The sequence below is a fragment of the Lampris incognitus genome, chromosome 7 (genome assembly GCF_029633865.1).
Source record: "Lampris incognitus isolate fLamInc1 chromosome 7, fLamInc1.hap2, whole genome shotgun sequence".
NCBI lineage: Eukaryota > Metazoa > Chordata > Actinopteri > Lampriformes > Lampridae > Lampris > Lampris incognitus.
In genome coordinates, this window is record NC_079217.1 from 44,067,048 (window position 1) to 44,088,759 (window position 21,712).

The window sequence follows — 21,712 nt, forward strand, 5'->3', positions numbered from 1 at the left end:
TGATCTATCAGTGCACCATCTGCACTTCTTGATTTGGAGCCTCAATCGCCCCTCTCTGTGGCTCCCCAGGGCCTTGTAGCCCGGCTCAAGGAAAACCTGGAGAAGCTGACAGAGGAACGCGACCAGCGCAGCACCAGCGAGAACCGTGAGAAGGAACATAACAAACGTCTCCAGAGGCAGATCAGGGACAATAAGGAGGAGATGGGTGAACTGGCCAAGAGGGAAGCAGAGGCCAGCCGCAAAAAACATGAATTGGTATGGACCTGTGTAATAATTATTGATTAGCAATCACTGCAATTTTGACATTATGGAATTTCGGTCATTTTTATCAGCCAGGTCAGTTTGCGCTAGTGATGCGCGTGTCGATTCTGGAGCCATCCGAACCTGCTTGTAGCTTAAATGAACCTAACCGCAACTGAACCCAAGATTGGAAAACAGATGTCAGCTGATCTGCGACTTATTATTTCAAAGATCCTTTTTTGAAAATGCTTTGATCCCCCGCAACTCGTAAATTTAGCCTGCTTTGTAGGCTAGAATAAAAGGTAGCCTATACTATAGACTTGGGCTCCTGGATTGAATCTTTGGTCAATATATTGCTGAAATAGAGAATAACTGTGCTTATTGTTTGTTGCAGATTTAAAAGATCCGATATGCTGCTGTCATAGGCTATTAGGCTATAGGTAGACTAACCCTACAATGAGAACAAGAGATGTGTAAGCTTGGAGAAATGTTGATAAAAATCATATTGTGATGATTACCACAGTGTGATGTGATACTGGGCCATTTTCAAAATGTCTGGCATATATTATCAGGATAATTCCCAACCCGAACTGCGACTAATACAGCCTATAAAGCCATTAGGTGGCCTAATTTTCTTAAGACCTACCCTACTCAAGAATCAAGTTCATGATGCCCAGTATGCACGAGTATTTATGAGCATAGGTTTAAAATGCTGACAGTATTACCTTTATTTTGCAGCAAATTGAGAGCAAATTTAATATGATTAGTTTCATTAAACAGTAACATTTGAATTCGCAGCACTGAAATTAGATATGCTGCTAAACTTCTCAGTGCTAGTTTGTGGCTGAAGTTGTTAAATTCAGTTATTTTGTCTATATATGTAGTAAATACAGTGTACAGTTTGCTTCTGGGCTGGACATAATCAAATTTGCTGTCACATAACCCTGCCGGTAACCCTGATCAGGGTAATAATGTTTACTGACATATGTTTGGCCCTGGTAATCGTACGTTGGATATTTGAAACCAGCATATCCCTAGTGGGAAACAGATACACATGTTATTGGCATTTGTAGAATACAGTCTTGAGTTGATGGTTTTAAGTAACTTGCAGTATAATGGTTCAGTGTATAATTGTAATTGCTACACAGCAAGTGTGTGTTGACTATAAATAGCTGCCATTTGAAACTCCATCTGGAGCTGAAGTTTATTTATGTTTGCATGGCAGCACAACATTCCTTAACATTAATTCAGACTTGGAACAGGTCAGCCTGAACGGGCTTCTTCCATTTGTTTTCTGCTGAACAGGAAATGGACATTGAAAGTTTAGAGGCTGCTAACCAGAGCCTGCAGGCAGACCTCAAACTAGCCTTCAAGAGGATTGGTGATCTTCAGGCAGCCATCGAGGATGAGCTGGAGAGTGATGACAACGAAGACCTAATCAACAGGTACAAATAAATTTACAGCAAAGCTCCTCCCAGCTTGCAGGATCAGGCTTCACATCGTACAACAATTGTCAACATTATGCAACAGCCTAAGAAAGGTAATAGATGTAGAACAGAATAAAAGCAGGCAGAAAAAAGGAGGGTAAGGAATGATGGTTTGAGATCCTTGGATAAAGCAATCAGAAGGGAATTGTCCCCAGACTCGGTTATATGCATATAAGAATACTTATTTGCTGACTCTGATGCCTGCAGAGTCTTCTTTGTTTCTGAGCACAGTCCTGTAGGGAGAGTTTGCAACAACAGACAGCGCTTTGAGTCAGGTTTCATTTGAATAGAAGCTGAGGCCTTTTCCCCACTTCCTGCATGTTAGACTGTAACTAGGGTAAGATAACATGCTAAGTCATTCTCCCCCTAAAACATAAAACATAAAAGTGCTTTTTTCCAGTTAAAACAATGCAATCGTGCGTCTGGGTGACGTGGTGGTCTATTCCATTGCCTACCAACACAGGGATCGCAAGTTCGAATCCCCATGTTACCTTCAGCTTGGTCGGGCGTCCCTGCAGACACAATTGGCCATGTCTGTGGGTGGGAAGCCGGATGTGGGTATGTGTCCTAGTTGCTGCACTAACGCCTTCTCTAGTTGGTTGGGGCGCCTGTTCCGGGGGAGGGGGAACTGGGGGGAATAGCGTATCCTCCCATGTGCTACATCCCCCTGGTGAAATTCCTCACAGTCAGGTGAAAAGAAGCGGCTGGTGACTCCACATGTATTGGAGGAGGAATGTGGTAGTCTGCAGCCCTCCCCGGATCGGCAGAGGGGGTAGCAACCGGGAGGCTCGGAAGAGTGGCCCGATACAACTGGGGAGAAAAAGGGGGAAAAAAACAAAAACAATGCAACCATAAATATGTTATCCCCTAAAATAGTGAACCAATGTGAACCAACCAAGTGAATAGTGAATCAATGATATTTTTACCATGCCTACATTGACTGTGGACATGCATCATGTACTTCAGCTCTATCAACATTGCATTAGTGGTGGATTTTGCATGTGACTTACAGCCGAACAAACAAATTATCAGACTGGGCCAAATGCATTGTTCACCCCGGTTTCAAACAAATCCAATTTTCTGAGATAATGTGCTGTTCACGTGAACAGTCTTTTTATACTGTGCCCATTTTTGTCATATGTTGTGTGTGAGAGACAAGTTCATATACGTAGTCCAACACCTGATGTCATCTCAGCACCCACCCAAGACATCTACAACTTCTGAAACATTTACTATTTAGTGTCTTATCCATGTGTTTTATTTCTGATTCTCATCTAATGTTTTTGTTTTCTTTCTTCCTGTTATTGTCTTTTTTCTGTCCCTCTATATCCATCATCATGACCAGCTTACAAGACATGGTGACTAAGTATCAGAAAAGAAAGAACAGAATGTGAGAAACCTGAACTAATTTTTCAATTTGTTTTTAAAACACACTGGAATTGTCTGATGTTGTTCATCACTCTGGAAATGATGCAGTATTTAACAGTCTTCAAACATACAAGAGTAGCTGAGGGTTTAGTGAGAAACTGCACGCTTGTCCTAGCTGTTGTGTACAGTACTATGGTATTTACTGTCCTAGGAAAAAGACTGGTGTTTAATTTTGGGAAGGCTTAGTGATACTGCATCATCCAGTTTTTAGCAATTCCCTAATAACCCTAATTTACTCCACTTTAATTGCATGACGTCACATGCTCAATTTGCACTAACAACATTGACAATGTGTTTCTCCAACCTAAGCATGAAAGAACTTCTTAAGTTAGTTATGTGTTAACTGTTTAGAGCGGCTGTAAAGGACTAGTGGAAGTAGTGAGTGTTCTTTGCGGTATCATTTTCTTTCACATTTTCCAAGGTGTACCTGGTTTATCCTGCTTTGTTTATTCCATAATGATGTTAAAAAAGGATCCTGCTGGACTTGAAGTGTTGTTTGAACAACATATCGTTGTGAGCTGCCGCTCTTTCCGGGACATGCGTGGTTGTTCACTGGCCCTTTTCCTTGGCTAGATGCGACTGCATCTATAGCTCTGTCCCGACAACCTCTTGATAGTAGAAAAGGAAGGGTGTGTTCTTACTCAATCTTTAAATGACACTTGCCTAAACATGCAAACATGTTAAAGGCTGAAAAAATAACTGTCTTGCTCATGAATGCATGAAATGGTACACTTGATGTTGAAGTTAATCTCTGGCAAGCCCAGTCCCATGCCAGTCACATGCCAGCCAAACATATTTTTGTTAACTTTTTTATTTTATCATCACATGTGATATATTTTTCAAATTACACATTTTCAGTCAAATGATAGGCCTATGAACATTGAAATGATTAGTTCAATTATTAATTATTAACACAGCAGTTAAAGAATGAACACAATACTTCAGCTTACTTACAGTACCTTCCAGTCCCTACTCAAAATAATCTGCAGCTGCCATGAAATGTAAACTATCCAATTCCTTGGAGCAGCTTGCCATACACATCTGCGCTATACCCATCTGCCCTATACACACCGGCCCATACACATCTGCCTCATACACATCTGCATCATAACATTGCCCTCTTGAAGATACGATCTTGAGGCTAATTTTATTCTGGTTTGGAGAGAATCCTTACTCAGCTGGCACACTGGAAACAGGGATAATCAGAGACGTCTCCGCCAGTTTAACCCGCCAGGATGTACTTGGCCGAAGTCGCACATGAAGACCTCGCAGTTAATTTAGAAGTTGCACACTAGAACGACCGGGATTTCACTCCTACCTAAAATGACCATGGGCCGTCTAAATGACCACCAGTTTTTAAACTCTATATTCTGTCAAGATAAATACCCAATTGAGATATTAATGCATTGCATATTGTAGCAAATTTGGGGGGGGTCCCAGGGACCGCTGCAGCCGAGACCGCTGCAGCCTGGACATGAACCTGGATCTTCCGCACCACGGGCGACAACGTTAACCAGTCGACTAAAGGGTCCGATCCGTTACCCAAGGGCTAACGAGTCTATTTATCCGTGCACGTTACAACATGTTAGTATGTCTGTTAAGAAACGACTGGCACCAAAATTAACATTTTAACAACTGTAATACTAGTTTTAAGCAATTTAAACTCCAGAGAGACATGGTTGAACTTGAATAGTAATATTGAAAAAGTGAAAATATTACCAGAAAAAAAAAGTATAAAACCCATATTGCTAATCTAACAAACGTAACAAGGCCTATAAAACGTGAAATGTAAAAAAAAAAGAAAGAAAGAACTGAAAATTAATATTAAAACAGTCCCAAACAAGGACCGAGACTTGAAAACTACTAGAACGACCGTGGGCAGTCATTTTGGCCGCCAGTTTTTAAACTCTATATTCTGTCAAGAGAAATACCCAATTGAGATATTAATGCATTACATATGTTAGTATGTCTGTTTTGAAACTAACTGACACTAAAATTAACGTTTTAACAACGTTAATACTATTTTTCAAACAATTTAAAATGGCCGCTGTCCAACGCCTGTAAATACTGCAACGTCTTGGTGGTAGCCATGATGCGTCTGTAACGGCGTCTGTAACCAGACATGTTGGCAAAAATCAAAAATCAAGTTTAGACTATTACTCTGCCCTGGAGAATGCTAGTGTGTTTCTAGGACAGAGCCATGAACTTTGCGAAGGAAGTGATGCGACCAACACACGTCATAAATCGTGACATGACGCGCACGATCATGCGCAAGTTACGAGACAGTCATGTTGACCGTCCATGGTCGTTTTAGGTAGATGTTACCATAACTTTTTTTTTTTTGTATGCAAGTGATCTAAAACTCATTTTAAATGCAAATATATACAATTTTAGGAGAATTCAGAGAGCAGCAGGTCTGTATCTTTTTATTTTCCCACAAAGTTATTAAACTTTGAAAATCCAAAATCCCATAATACAGAGTTGTTTTTTGTTTTTTTTGTTTTTGTTTTTTTTTGGGGGGGGGGCTTTTTTGTTTTGTTTTTTTACTTTTTGGATACCAATTTATTCCACATTGACAAGTCCATTTGCTCCATAACGTGTGAATGTACTGTAGTGTTGGTTTTTGATATTGTGCTGTGGACATGAAATGCTTAGAGCTTAAGTATCTTAAGGTACCATACCAGTGTTTATGCATTATTCCTGGTTCCTCACTGTGATAGATTATTTATCAAATTTAGCAAGTTTCAAGTTTCTGCAAGTTGATTTTCATACCGCACTGAAATTACTACATTTCTCTTTACCATGTTCGGAAGCATACCATAGTGTTGAGAATATTTGAATGTTTGTTTCCTACCTTCTAGGCAGTCACTGAAATGAACGGAAATCAGTACTTAACCATAAATCACTCAATGATACCGTACTTGTAAAAGGTTATACATGCAGAGCATTTACAGTATATTGACATGCTTGGCTGACAAAACTACAAAAACAATCATAGCCCTTTTTACTACAAAAACTTGTTTCCATGGCGGGGGGGTCCGGATGCTGCAGTGGTGTAGCGGTTTATTCCGTTGCCTACCAACATGGGGATCGCCGGTTCGAATCTCCGTGTTACCTCCGGCTTGGTCAGGGGTCCATACAAACACAATTGGCCGTGTCTGCAGGTGGGAAGCCGTATGTGGGTATGTGTCCTGGTCGCTGCACTAGCGCCTCCTCTGGTCAGTTGGGGCGCCTCTTCGGGGGCAGGGGGAACTGGGGGGAATAGCGTGATCCTCCCACGCGCTACGTCCCCCTGGTGAAACTCGTCACAGTCAGGTGAAAAGAAGCAGCTGGCGACTCCACATGTACCAGAGGAGGCATGTGGTAGTCTGCAGCCCTCCCCGGATCAGCAGAGGGGGTGGAGCAGAGACCGGGACGGCTCGGAAGAGTGGGGTAATTGGCCGGATACAATTAGGAAGAAAAATGGGGGAAAATCCCCCCCCCCCAAAAAAACTTGTTTCCAGATAGTGCTATACAAATGTTCTCTCACAAGTTTCCAGTTCCCATTAGGGCCTGAACTCTGGGGTTGTAGCTTGTGGCTGTGTTTTTAATTTGTCATCTAATTGCCCATTTGTTGTTATATTTTTGTTTTGTTTTTATGGTTAATGTCAGATTCTTTTGTTGCCCACTTCTGTTTTTGGTTTATGTGCTACTATGCTTTAGTTTAGCTGTAGTTTCCTTTGGCTCTGGAAAAGCACTATAAAAATATGTATAAAAATACAATATAAAAATAGAATATCGGGGGTCTGCGGTGGTGTAGGACCCCTGATATTCTATTTTTATTGAATAGAATATCAGTGGTCACTAAGCATCGGCTTTGTGTCGATGCAGTTGCCCACTGGGGACCGGGGTTTGCGCCTCGGTCTCATCAGAACCGACTATAGCCGGCCGGACTCGATGAAGCAGCAATAATTGGCAACGCTGTCTTCGGGAGGGGGGCGGAGTCGGCTTGTGTTCGTCACATGAATGCGTCTCTGTGTGTGTCGGAAAAAGCAGTGGTTCGGCCTGTATTCGCCTTGTCACAGAAGTGGGGAGGCGTCTCCTTCGAGACTGCCGGCCAGAGAGATGCAGTTGGCGAACACATACAGTACGAGGGTGGGTGTTTGAACTAAAATAGGGATTGAGTGGCCACTAAATTGGGAGAAAAAGGGAAAAATCAGAAATAAATTTATAAAAAAAATAGAATATCTTGTTATCATGGGGGGGGTGCACTTGAAGGTTTCATGGTCAGCTAGCTATTCTTTGCACTTTTCCTGCAGCGTTGTTGGCTGATGTTTACCTATCTGACACGTTTATATATGGAAGCTTGGTTGTTCTATCATCATTACAGTGATCACCAATATTTCCTCAGATTGTCTTAATAATGCAGGCAAGGCTTACAGAGTCACTTGCTTCCATTGAGGGTGCCCTCATCTGTCCTCTCAAGTCCTCCTTTTAACCCTTTCTTCTTGTCTGACCAAATGCAATCCCGGCGTCACCGTCCAAGATCATTGTTCACCGTTAAAGGGAACAAGGTATGCCCTTGTACTTTACAGGTCAAGTCATTGTTGAGTATCCCTCCTTTGCAGTTCTTGGGAGCATTTGTCACAGTCTGTTAGAGATTTTATACATAGGTCACAATTGGCCTTGTGAAGAATTAAAACGGGTCTTGGAGATGAAAACCTTTCATCCCACTTCCACCCTAAGATGAGGTGGCTCCCGAAACAAATGCAGACATTTTTCCCCTCATTTATATGTATCTCTGAAGAGCTATTTAGCAGTAACAACTCCATATCCTAGCAGTACAGGGGCACTTGTCTCTACTGGCACTTATGCTCTTTCTATCCATGTCACATTTTATGACAGTTCCTCCACATTTCCTTATGCCTTCCAGTGGCTTTGTCTGTGTGTACTGGTAATACAGAGATAAAACAGTACAGTGTCCAACTATTTACCCAACTAGTCTGTCAAGAATGGAAATTCTGTATGGATGGATGGATGGGGGGGGGGGGGGCAAGCATGCTAGTTAACATGTGTGTTGTGAAGTAAAGTATGAAATATAAAATCCACCCACGTTCGTTCTGTTCTGTTGGCCTTTTCGTTTTATTTTTGGGCTAGTTACTGCTGAAGTTGGTTTAGCTGTTATTAAATTAATGTGTGTAAGCCCTGGATATACACTCACTGGCCACTTTATTAGGTACACCTTGCTAGTACCGGGTTGGACCCCCTTTTGCCTTCAGAACTGCCTTAATCCTTCGTGGCATGGATTCAACAAGGTACTGGAAACATTCCTCAGAGAGTTTGGTCCATATTGACATGATAGCATCACGCAGTTGCTGCAGATTTGTCGGCTACACATCCATGATGCGAATCTCCCGGTCCACCACGTCCCAAAGGTGCTCTATTGGATTGAGATCTGGTGACTGTGGAGGCCATTTGAGTACAGTGAACTCATTGTCATGGTCAAGAAACCAGTCTGAGATGATTCGAGCTTTATGACATGGTGCGTTATCCTGCTGGAAGTAGCCATCAGAAGATGGGAACACTGTGGTCATAAAGGGATGGACATGGTCAGCAACAATACTCAGGTAGGCCGTGGCGTTGACATGATGCTCAATTGGTACTAAGGGGCCCAAAGTGTGCCAAGAAAATATCCCCCACACCATTACACCACCACCACCAGCCTGAACCGTTGATACAAGGCAGGATGGATCCATGCTTTCATGTTGTTGACGCCAAATTCTGACCCTACCATCCGAATGTCGCAGCAGAAATCGAGACTCATCAGACCAGGCAACGTTTTTCCAATCTTCTATTGTCCAATTTTGGTGAGCCTGTGCGAATTGTAGCCTCAGTTTCCTGTTCTTAGCTGACAGGAGTGGCACCCAGTGTGGTCTTCTGCTGCTGTAGCCCATCGGCCTCAAGGTTCGACGTGTTGTGCGTTCAGAGATGCTCTTCTGCATGCCTCGGTTGTAATGAGTGGTTATTTGAGTTACTGTTGCCTTTCTATCAGCTCGAACCAGTCTGGCCATTCTCCTCTGACCTCTGGCATCAACAAGGCATTTTCGCCCACAGAACTGCCGCTCACTGGATATTTTCTCTTTTTCGGACCATTCTCTGTAAACCCTAGAGATGGTTGTGCGTGAAAATCCCAGTTGATCAGCAGTTTCTGAAATACTCAGACCAGCCCGTCTGGCACCAACAACCATGCCACGTTCAAAGTCACTTAAATCACCTTTCTTCCCCATTCTGATGCTCGGTTTGAACTGCAGCAGATCGTCTTGACCATGTCTACATGCCTAAATGCATTGAGTTGCTGCCATGTGATTGGCTGATTAGAAATTTGCGTTAATGAGCATTTGGACGGGTGTGCCTAATAAAGTGGCCGGTGAGTGTATGTCTCGGTGCATACCGATGTGGTTAGTTGGCTATCGTAGTAGTAATAAAACATATAACAGTCCAGAGTAATACTGTGATGTCATGTAGTGTGTGGATGGGTGTATGATTCTCATGCATACACTCGCTGGATGTTGGTTTCTGAAAGCCCTTCCAGTTGGCTGCATGTGCCCACATTGTCTTTTTACCCAAATTAAAATCAGCTCTTTCCTATGTTACAAACTGGCACCAACACTTCGATCCTCAAACTACAAAATATGTTCTTGTTCCTGTCTTGCTCAATACAACAAATAATCCTGCTCAGTGCTGTCCGCTTGTTTTCTGCCTCCTAAGCTGACTCCAGTCTCTTGCAATTCACTCTTTGCTTTCCTCCTGTCTGTCCATGTCTAATACTCCAATGATCCTTGTTTTATAACTGCTGTTGACGTTGTAATTTTCCCATGCTTCCTTTAATTTGCTCTTTTTGTCCTTACCCAGTGAGGGGGACTCAGACACAGACTCAGAGGACCGTGTGGATGGGACGAAGTTTTGGCTGTCCAAAAACAAGAGTTGTGCAAAGAACCTCTCAGATGACAGCAGTCTCAAGAACTCCAGGTTAGTAGTACAGTATGGTTTATGGTCCTTTCAGTGTCTATTCAAGAACGTTTAGGTCGCAGTTAAGTTGGACGTTTGGCTGCTTTTAGGATTTAAACCCAACCACATGATAAGGTTTATAGTTCAACCCAAAGGACATTAAGACATAAAAACAGGGTTCCTTGGTTGAGTTAAAGGGGTGATTTTACTTGAATGCACTCTAGCTATTTTGTTTTACTGTCACTTGATGACAGGATAGTGTTTTTCTAAAAAGGAACCACCACCCTGGTAAGTTTAGCAACATGCTCAGGCCAGCTGGTAGAGTCTACCTGTGCCTCCCCTCCAGACTAATAGATGTGCCTGGCAGGTGACGGCTTTAATTAGGACCATACAGGTCCTCAGTGGAGTTGAGTATGGCTTAAAAAAAGGTAAAATAACAAAGGCAAAACGGATAATGAGGTGAAGACGCTCTGTACTACTGCATATAGCTGTACGTGGGAAAATAGAACTTTCAACTTATTATTCAGAATTTGATATATCACCACAATTCACAAGGACTTGAACTTTTTTCAAATAAAAAAATGTAACATAGAATTCAAGGCAAGTCAAATTAAAAGTAGCTTGCAGTTGAAAACACAACATGCTACAAATTCAAAAAAGTGCTGCAAATTTGGACCGTACGTTGTGCAGGCAGTTCATACATGCACATTTAATAACATGGTAGTTCAGAATTAACAATGTCTTGAGGTTGTTATATCATTTCCAGAGTGGGGGTAAACTGCTGGTGTGCGTAAGCCTAGTTACATACAGGCAGCTCCTCCAGCTGGCACCAGTAGAAAGAAAAGTGACAAACTAGATTGAAAATTCATTTAAGAGAAATTAGCTTAGCCTGCTTTCCCCAACAAACAGTGTGTAGCTTAGTTCAGAACATTGATTAAATACAAGTAGCACCCTAATCGTGTTTGTCTTCATGTCCAGCAAGTCTTCTTGAGTTGAAGGATGTCATTACTTACCTTGCTGCAGCTGCGTGACTCAGTCCACCAAATTCCCACCGATTCCTTTATTCCTGCTTTTCATTGTTGATTAAGATGTTTTTCATTTATGTAAATATTCAACATTATTACTGATGTAATTTTGTCAGTAGAAATTATGAGAAATAGTCTGGTAATTATTTGATAAACCCAAGCTCTTATTCATTCATTCATTCGACTATTTACTTATCTTAATACCATTACAAAATGGTATTGATGGTGTGGAGTAAATAACAGCAATATTCATCACAGAACCTTATGGCACAGGTAAGGCTGACCACTGCGACAAGCCTACTTATTTAAAATGTATATATTTTTATGTTAAATTTTGACCACTCCATAGTTCACTGTAGTCCTCAGTATAAGTTTGGACTTAGATTTGCACAATTCTGTATGTTTCACAGGAAGTATTAAAACAAGCCAATTCTTTTTTTGGGGGGGGCAGTGACTGTGATGTGGGAGACAAGAGATGTGGGAGAGAGTATGACATGCAACCAAGGTTGCCAGCTAGAAGCGTACCGGCGACAGTTGCGACCATGTGGCATGCACTGTAACCATAAAAAGGCACTCCAAAACAAGTCAATTCTGATCAAGCTCTCACATGATTTTGTTTTTTGTGTAATTTTTCTTTAATCAGTGCTGTAGCCTTTATGAAAGTTTATTCCCAAATCCTTTTCCTTAATTATTTTCAATTGTTTTTCTATGTTGAATTTCAACTCTTCCACATTTCTGATGACATACCTCCATGTCACATTTGTGTTTTTCTCGGTCATCATTCATACTCTTCCTTTACCATGTATACTCTGTGCTTATGTCTTAATGTCATCTTGTATTTTGTCCTTTGCCCTCTCTTTGTTGTCATTTCTCCATACTTTCCTCTATATCCCCTTCTCCTCTCTAGATTTGCTGTGAATGTAGATATAAAAGAAGGGAAAGATTGTAAGGAGAGTGAGGAATGGAAAGAGGCAAAAAAAGATGGCAAGGAGGGTGAGCTGAACAGGCCTGTGTCTGTGACCAGTTCCCTTAGCTACAGAACACGTTCCGTCCTTAAGGACTCCATTGGAGGCAAAAGGGACAGCAGCTCTCTTTTCACTGCCCTCAAAGAGACGTCTGAGTCAGAGGAGCCTCTCTCTCCCTTCCGTAAGCCTAAATCTAAAGCCTCAGATCCTCAAATGGACTCCCATTCAGTCACTCGCTGGAGAAAGTCACAGGCTGAGGAAGATGGGGATGACAGAAGCACAGTTATTTCCCAGGCTTATACAGAGGCCACAAACCAAGCCAGGAAAGGCATGGATAGCCGCTTGGCTGACTTTGACAAAGAATCTGTCATTTTCCCCATGGCACCAAGTCGGTCTTCCTCACATCGTAGGTTAAGTCCTGAAGATGATGCTAAGTCTTCCATTAGCATAGGTCGGTCCAGTACACTTGGGTGCCATAAAGACCTCTCCCGTTTAGATGGGGGAAGGGTTGGGGAGTTATTGTATGGACACAGCTCCAATGTAACATGTCCAAGTAGACTGTCTGGAAGTCACAGCCCTGGGAGCATAAGCCGTGTTGATTCTCGTATGTCACTAGCCCGCAGCTGCCGCCTCAGTGAGTTTGGTGTTGATGTTGACTATCAGGAAAATTCAGCCTCCAGCAACAAGCCAGCATACTGTCCTTATTCAGGACGTAGCATGTCCATGCCACCGCCACAAGCTAGATCACCGGCTGACGATGGTGAGCCAGTGGATATGTCCGATGTCAAACCAGTTAGTCATCGCAACTATCTTGACCCTGACCTGGAGAAAGCCATCAATGAGGTGCTGAACTTTAAGCCCATTCAATTCAAGCGCACCAGCCTGGAAGATTCTGAGGGTGAGGGAGGAAAAGCCCAGAATGATGATGGGGTTGATGGCAAGAGCATGCAGGGGGTAAAGAGTGGGAGAAGCAGCAGTCTTAGACGCTCTGCATCTATTGTAGACTGCAAGAAATCCTCCAGAAGCATGAGTAGATGCAGTAGCCGTAACCACAGCAGCATGAAGAGCAAGAAAAAGAGGAGGAATTACAGCTCCGATTCAGACAACTCTAGTGATAACCATCACAGTAGGAGCCGTTCCAAGAAGGCCAAGAAGTCTAAGAAGAGGTCCAAGAAGAAGAATGAATCCTCCTCTTCATCCTCTTCTTCATCATCTTCAGATACAAAATCTGAGTCAGACACCAACTCAAGTTCTGGTGCCTCAACTGTCTCCTACCGTAGCTCCAACAGTGTGAAGAGGGCCCCAAGTCGACAGGCCTCCAGCCCAGGAGAGATAGAACCTGGGTTACTCAATGAAGGACAGCCATTAGGCAAGAAGGATAAGAAGAGGCAGAAAAAAGTAAACAGCCTGATGATGAAGTACTTGTATCGGCCAAACAGTGACTAAGGCAGGCAGTAGGTGGTGCCTGAAATGGGCTTATTAGAGGTGTGTGTTTTAAGCATGGTGTGATTCTAACCACTAAAGAAATAACTTAATCTTTTCAAAGAATTAATGAATGCCTCCCTTTCAGTCTTACTGCAGTGTGTTGGTTTCATCTTATCATCTTGCAGATATGGACATTTTTTCGATACCTAAGTTCATTTTTTTTCCAGCTAAATGCTGGTAATGGAGCTTATTAGCTCTAATGCAATTGGGATTATGTCCGTTAAATGACTTTTATTTTGGTATTTGACTTCTGTAATATCTGGGACTTCTAATCCAATCTAATGGGTAGGCGCATGTTGTGAGTTTCATCACCATACAAATTAGCCTGGCATTTGGAAAGATAAGATAAGATAAGATACTTTATTGTCATTGTGTACACACAATGAAATTTCGTTCGATTAAAAAAAAAAAAAAACAAGAATAACATTTAGTATAAATAAGTGAGGTAGTAAAAAAAATGAGGTAGCTAAAATGATGATAAGACAATAAAAGATAGCAGCGGCTTTTAAAGTTCAAAATAGTGCATAGGATTATTGCACATAGTTGTCCATATTGCAGCAGCTTTAGTACCAGTTAGTCCTCAGCAGCTATAGGCAGATGTGAGTGTGTGTGTGTGTGTGTGTGGGGGGGGGGGGGTAGTCCGGGTTTTGATGGTGCGGTATCTTTTCTCCGATGGGAAGGGAACGAACAGACAGTGACCTGGGTGTGTTGCATCTTTGCTGATGTTGCTGGCTTTCCTCTGTAGGCGGCCAGCATACACAGCACCCAGGACCGGGAGCACAGCAAAGCTGAGCTCCAACTGCTACTGTTTTTTACCCAAACATCTCTGTAATTCAGAGATAAAAATTATTAAAGTAACAAGTTGTCAACTTAGAGGGGCCACCACAGGTGTATCCCTCCAGCACCAAGACTGCAGGCATTTTTAGAATCTAGGCATTGATTTACTAATTTACAACTAGTGAGTTAATTTTAAGATGCCGATTAACAGTAACTAACCCTGTATTCTTACTTTTCAGCAGCTTGACTGAGGTTAAAACCTAGTATATGGCGTGACCGCGACTACATTTAGAAAGCGTCTGTTTTGACATCGGTTCTGTGAACAGCGGCTGTACTGGACAGCAGCCGGTAGGGAAACTCCCACTTCCGTGTTTACCAGTGACATCATTGGTCGGCCGACCAATGGTGAAACTCCATCACTCGCTCGTTCACTCACGGACAACCGCATGTGTAGGGCTGGCCCCGCTGTTACAGTCCAGCCAAAAAAAAACATGAAAGCTCTCGATAGTTTGTATTTAGATCAGGGACTGAGTAGGAATTTTTGCTGACCTCACCCAACAATTTTGTTTTAGTTCATATTGCAGCAAAGCCAACATTAATGAAGTTTTGATTCAACTAAAATTTATAAATCACCTACTGTATTTGTATGGTTATCAAAAACACAATACAAAAACGTGTAGTGTATTTTTATTGTATTTGGTTTAGGCTTTGATATAAAGTTGGATCTTGGCTGTCTAGTGTGCCATCAACCTACTCAGACAAAATCACTGTTTGGAGAGAGTGAAGTTCTGTCTTTTCATCGGCCATGAAATATATATAAGATGTAGCTTCATGCCATGATTACCTATCATAACACATTATTTTGTGTACTTCTGTGCTGTAACATTGCATGGGCATGGATTATAATGGAGCAGTCATGGTTATGTCTAACAGTGGATTTTGTGTCAGGTTTACCTATATCATTACTAACTGTTAAGTTGTGCCCTTATCATGTCTACAATTGTAACATGAGCTTTCCCCCCCTCCTCCAGCCCCACCAGCCAACGACGCTTCTGCTTTGATGGATCTGACCAGGAGGAGGAAACGCAAAAAAACTTGGGGGCATCCCGAGGGTCTCATCACACAAAATATAAATATAGCAGCTACCTGAGTGATAGCGATGGCGAGGATAAGCCTTCTGAGAGCACAGCATAAATTACTCATTCAGCTTTCATAATATTCTTTTGCATGAGAAGTTGATCTCCGTTGTGCACAAGCAGACACAAACACAATAATCGCACATACAAATACTTAACTGTCAATATCACTTTGGGCCCCAGAGCAATGCATTAGCATTATAAAAACTTACTGTTACTAATTCTTGCGCAGAGCTTGCTATGCCTCACCATGCACGGGTTTGAGCATGGTATCAGATCCAGGTTTGCAAGACCTTTGTTCTTTTCAGCAGCATCCAACCACCAACCCCCACCCCTAAAACTGCTGCTTCACAAATGATGACTTGTTTCTGGTGGTTGCATTCAAGCAATTGCTTGGCTTTAGCAGCCCTCCCCTTATTCTTGCTTTTCATTATAGTCTGAACTGAGCCAAAGAACTTGAGGTTGCAATTATACATGATCAGTGCACAGTAATACAATGTATTACCAAAAGCCTTGGATGCAATTACTTGTGTACACTGTGTAGTGAATGCCTTTTTATACTTACTATTTTCACTTCTTTCTGGAACAAGTGCCATTTTATTTAAGTAGGTTTCTCTATGACTGACTTCTCAGCTTCTGCACTTGGGATTCACTGCGATGCCATGCACCACACCGGCTTGGTTTTTGTTCCCTCGGTTTTCAACACTAACTGCTCTCTACCAAGAGCAAATCATTTTTACCCCCTTTTTATATTTTGTTTAAAAGAGAGGAATAAGTTGTTTGGTGGGTACTGCCATAAAGGAAATGAAATTCATTGAAATTTGAGCATACCTCAAATTTCTGTTTTTGCTCCAACTTGATTTGACTTGGTGCTTGCTACAGTACTTTAAGAGTAAAAGGTCTTTAACTCAGCTGTATTTACTGTGTCCTTGTGTTTGTTGTTCACATTCTTGCTCCAATTTTTGGATTTGGTTGTGCTTTACTTTAATATTCTCAGCATTTGGCAACTGTCCTGGTTTGGTTTCTGACAAAACGTATTGCCAGTCAGCAGACAGTATCCTCAGTCAGTTTGTTCATGTGCTTTTTGGATGATGTTACTTAATTGGACGCACTACATGTCAGAGCTGATACTGTGAAACTACGTTCAGTGTCCGAGGCCTGTTAACTTTGGTGGGTTTTTCCTTCCTGGGCCACCCAGTATTGCCTCATAATCAGCAGGAAAAGAAAAGCCCACATTTCTTCAATTGTCGAAGTATTGGATTTAACCCTTTGGCTAGCTCTCTAGTATTTATGAAGTACCATTGAAATATTTTAGCAATGTACCCAAAGTCTGTAATGTCTTTCCATTGTATTGGGCCTGTATGGTTTTTGCTGACACTCTGTATGAGGGGTGACGTGTGATTATATGCTTTTTTTATAGACCTTCGTCTTTGCTTCTCATTCTCTATGCAGTCAACACAAGTTTTGAAATAAATTTGGAAGAGTGTTTTTGACCTTATCCCTGATAAACCTCACCCAGTAAACTTATTGCTATTAAAGCAAAAAAGCAGACGGCTGTTACTGCATACATTAATATTTATATTTAAAAATCTGTATGATTCATGCTACCTTAAAAAGTAGTGCACATTTATTTTCATCATTGAATTGACCACTTGTTACAAGTAATAATTTTGCATTACAATTTAATATATTGTAAATAAATGATGGTGACTGTTTCAAAGTGCCTCCAAAATTGATTTTTTTCCATGTGCCAATGTAAAATGTTCATTTACTGTACTTTGTCTCTTTCATGCTTGATGTTTTGATGTTTCACACACTTTGAGAAATGTTTTCTGTTGAACACTACTTGAAAGCAGAGCTGTGATGGTCCACAAGTGTGCTGGATTACTGTCATTAAACATTAAACTATCACACAGAAAAATGCATTCATTTCCAAACTGTGAAAGTCATAGTTTTAATATATGTGCGGTGGCATCTTTCCATATCCACACTTAAAATAGATTTCTAACAAGAGTGAGGGTTGGAAATGAAAGCCGTGGGACAGTGGAATCCATGGGGAGCATTATTTAATTTGGTCTCACTGACAGCTGTTGATCAGAATCAGAATATTTTATTCATCCCTGAGGGGAAATTGGATACACTGAAATCAAAGTTTTTTTTTGTTGTTTTTTTGGGGGGGGGTTTAAGGCAGGGTCTCATCTTTGCCCCAGTACATATTCAGTCTCCTATTTAGATATTCATAAGGGATGTACTTTACCTTTCATTTCTGTCTCAGTGGGGAAATAAACAGACAACTTAAGGTACAAATTCACGTCATTCTTACACTTCTAGAAACATAAATTGGGCATATTGAAATAGCACAACAGTTGGACTTGATGACAGTTTCCTCAGTAGTTTTGTTAGATTGACTTTAACACGTCTCATTTCTGGTGATAGAGTAGTATCACCTTTACTTTAGGTTTTAGTTTAGGTTTTAGTTATGCTGGCATTCATCAAAAATAGCCTTCATCAAAAAATGTCTGGCTTGTAATGCAATGGCTCCTTGGTCATGGATTCAATTAAATATTAATTTCACCCTTCTAATCTGCATACTTAATGATTTCCAGAGGTAATTATACATCAAATTGCCACCCCATCAATTTTCAAAATCAGGGCGCATTGAGAATCTACCATGTGGGATTTCCATCCTAGAATTATCAGTGGCAAATATGGAGAGCTGGAGAGGTCAGTCTCATCAAGTTGTCTTCATGGGTTAGAATAATTATTCGTTTGAGACTTCCTGCCAATGATATATTCCAGATTACAATGAAGCCAGTAGAACATGACTGGAGACAAGGTCAAATCTGCAAAAGTGTTGGCAAATGATTACGATTCCTCCTTTAGGGTGGGTGCTCTATGGGGAAATATCCCCAGTAGTCTCCCTGCTACAGGGCAGGACTTATTTCTCATTTAGCATTTCCTCTTGAACAAAGTAGCTCAAGGCAGCTGAGGATTTCACAATTTGTTTTGCTGCCTCAGCAACTCTGCAGGGAAAGACAATTTCAAGAAATTTGCTCAGATCTCCAGTGAAATAAAATGACCTTTTAAAATCTACTCAGTCTATCCTGTATTAAATAGCATGTCTACCCTTTTTAGTTTTGCTAAAAAATGAAACATGAATTATTCCAATCTGTCAGGTAATTCCTGCAACTTGATATCCCAGAAATCCTCAGCTGAAGATGACTGCCTGCAACCTTTGAACCATCCAAATGAAAGCTACTTGAGGCTGTTTCAGTATTCATGAGCTGCATGATGAAAATTACCTTTTCAGCCCCTAGCTTATCCTGGCTGCTAAAGAAGTAGCGATGGAGAGATGGGGATGATGGAATGAGGAAACAATAGTGGGAAGGCAATCACACCTTTCCCCCAGAGAGGGGGTGACAAAAAGATTCTGTAAAAACATGCAATGCCTTCAGTGTTTTCTCCCAGCAGCAGCGCGCTGAGCTTATTACCCTTTCAAATGTCACCTCTATTTACCTCTTTCCCTGTGAGCTGCTCCTCTGACAGCCCATCTTGTTTTGTTGTTTCTCCGTGGGTTTTTTTGTTTGTTTGTTTTTTTTTGGTTGCTTTGCAACTGTTGCCTCTGACCCTTATCTTACATAAACTGTCAGCAACTTATCTGCTTTGAAAAGTGAGTTGTTTGATAATGTCTTGTTCCCAACAAGTGGAAAGAAGCAATAGAAATATAGTGTGGCCTTGATTCCAGTGGTCATTGTCCAATTTGAATATGAAACTTGTGTTTGTCTTCCTACCAAGGCTGAAAATGTTTTTACATTGTTGACATGTCTTATATATAAAAATGCCTCCCTCTTTCTCTCATGCAAGAAAAGCTATTTTCCACTCTCAACTGACCATATACATGGTCATCAATACTATGTAAATGGGTAATTAATCTTGAGTGATTTGCGACCAATAAATTTCATCCTTAGAATAAATCTTCATCATTTGTAACTGTGACACTGCACTACAACACAAGCAAGGAGGCGACAACACAAGTAAATGCCAAAAATCTTGGTTCAAGTCCGATAGGACATAGCTGCCAACAGGCAGTGCACAAAGGCAATGCATAGGGTGCATAGAAGCAATTTAAAAAAATATACTATATATATTATATATATATATTAATACCATCAGGTGTTAAGGTGTTCGTAAAAAAGCTGGGTCTTTAGCTTCTTCTTAAAGATGGAGAAGGACTCAACAGATCGAATGGATTTTGGTAACTCGTTCCACCACCAGGGAACTACAGAAGAGAAGAGTCTGGCTAGTGACTTAGGGCCCCATCGTGGTGGAAGTGCCAAGCACCTTTCATTGGCAGGGTGTAGTGAGCAGGACTGAGTGTCGACCTGAATGAGGGAGTTCAGGTAGAAGGGATCCGTTGTAGTTGCTGTTTTGTAAGCGAGCATTAAGGTTTTGAATTTGATGTCAGCAGCAACTGTGAGCCAGTGGAAGGATATGAACAGCGGAGTGACGTGCTGTTTTGGGTTGATTGAAGACCAGACACACCACCATGTTCTGGATCATTTGCAGGGGTTTGAAAGTGCATGCAGAGAGACCTGCCAGTAAGGAGTTGCAGCAGTGTGATATTACAAGAGCCTGTACCAGGAGTTATGCTGCATGCTCAGACAGGTAGGGTCTAATTTTCCTGATGTTGTACAGGGCAAATCGGCATGACCAAGCAATCAAGGCCATGTGAACCTTAAAGGTTAATTAGTCATTAATCATGACATCCAGGTTTCGGGCAGACTTTGTGGCCATGAGCTGAGTTGATCTGAGTTGGATATTGATCTGTTGCTGTAAGGATGGGCTGACTGGGATGACAAGGAGCTCAGTCTTAGATAGGTTAAGCTGAAGGTGGTGTTCTTTTCATCCATGGAGAGATATCAGCAAGGCACGATGATATCCATGCCGCGACTGTGAGGTCATCTGGCGGGAATGATAGGAAGAACTGGGTATCGTAAGCATAGCAATGGTATGAGAAACCATGGGAGCAGGTGATTGCACCAAGTGAGGAGGTGTATATTGAGAAGAGAAGGGGGCCAAGCACTGACCCTTGAGGTACCCCTGCGGATAAGCCATGCGGTTTGAACGCTTTCCCCTCCAAGGTACTCTAAAAGATCTCCCTGAGTGGTAGGACATGAACCAGTGGAGGGCAGATCCCGAGACATCAAGCTCAGTGAGTGTGGAGCGGAGGATTTGGTGTTTATCCGTGTCAAAGGCAGCTGACAGATCTACTAGCAACAATGCCGAGGACTGACCAGTAGCTCTAGCCAAATGCAGTGATTCTATTACCAACAGGAGCGCAGTCTCGGTAGAGTGACCCCACTTAAAGCTAGACTGATTTGAATCATACAGATTGTTCTCAGAAAGATTGTTGTGTTGTAGTGTTATGATTCAATGTTAAGTAAACTGAGATAACCATGAAACCGGAATCAAATCCCATGTTTGTGCAAACCTACATGGCCAAAAAACATGATTCTGATTCTGATTCTAATTCTAGTCCCTGGTGAAATGGTTATGTAAATCTGTGTGACATCTGCATAATTATGGTAACATATTAAGTTTTTTTTTCCATAATCTGAACTAGTGGGACTGTATAGATGTTAAACAGAAGCAGCCCCAGAATGGGGCCTTGGGGAACTCCACAGGTCATTTGTATGCTTAGATTGACCTATAGACACAAAGTAGTCCCTGTCCTTTAAGTAGGATTCAACCCAGTTTAGTGCTGTTCAAAAAAATCTCACCCAGTTTTCCAATCGGGCTAGTAATACGCTGTAGTCGACTGTGTCAAATGCATCACTGAGATCCAATAATACCAGGACTGAGATTCTGCCACTGTCTGTGTTTAAGCAGATATCATTAAAGACCTTAACAAGAGTTGTCTCAGTGCTGTGGTGTGGCCGGAGTACTGGTAATAAAGGAAACAAACTTGTTGTTTGTTTCCTGTTCATGAATATAATTTAGTAATGCTTGTAGCTTCAAAACAACTGAAAGGTCAAAACATATTTCACCTTTCAGAATATTTACATGTACATCTCTTCTTGCCAGTTCTTTCCAAAGCAACGTCTCATGTACCATTTGTTTACATGCTATATATTTTCAGATTCCCTCGTTATCCCTGTTTTAAATGTCACAATGCAATGAAA

At 41.6% G+C, this 21,712-nt stretch overlaps 1 protein-coding gene across 3 annotated transcripts in view; it reads left to right on the top strand.

The window, feature by feature from the left end:
- Positions 1 to 17,423, top strand: part of myo18ab (myosin XVIIIA b) — a 216,720-nt gene extending 199,297 nt beyond the window's left edge. The window contains exons 37-41 of one of the 3 annotated variants that reach the window (XM_056283064.1): positions 70 to 255; positions 1,546 to 1,685; positions 3,073 to 3,117; positions 10,047 to 10,163; positions 15,426 to 17,423. In XM_056283064.1, coding sequence (XP_056139039.1) covers positions 70 to 255; positions 1,546 to 1,685; positions 3,073 to 3,117; positions 10,047 to 10,163; positions 15,426 to 15,588 — 651 coding nt within the window. In that variant the 3' untranslated portion in view covers positions 15,589 to 17,423. Of the gene's footprint in view, positions 1 to 69; positions 256 to 1,545; positions 1,686 to 3,072; positions 3,118 to 10,046; positions 10,164 to 12,074; positions 13,579 to 15,425 lie in introns of those variants that run through there. The other 2 variants (XM_056283067.1, XM_056283065.1) reach the window with 2 other exon arrangements.
- The last annotated feature ends 4,289 nt before the right edge of the window (positions 17,424 to 21,712 follow it).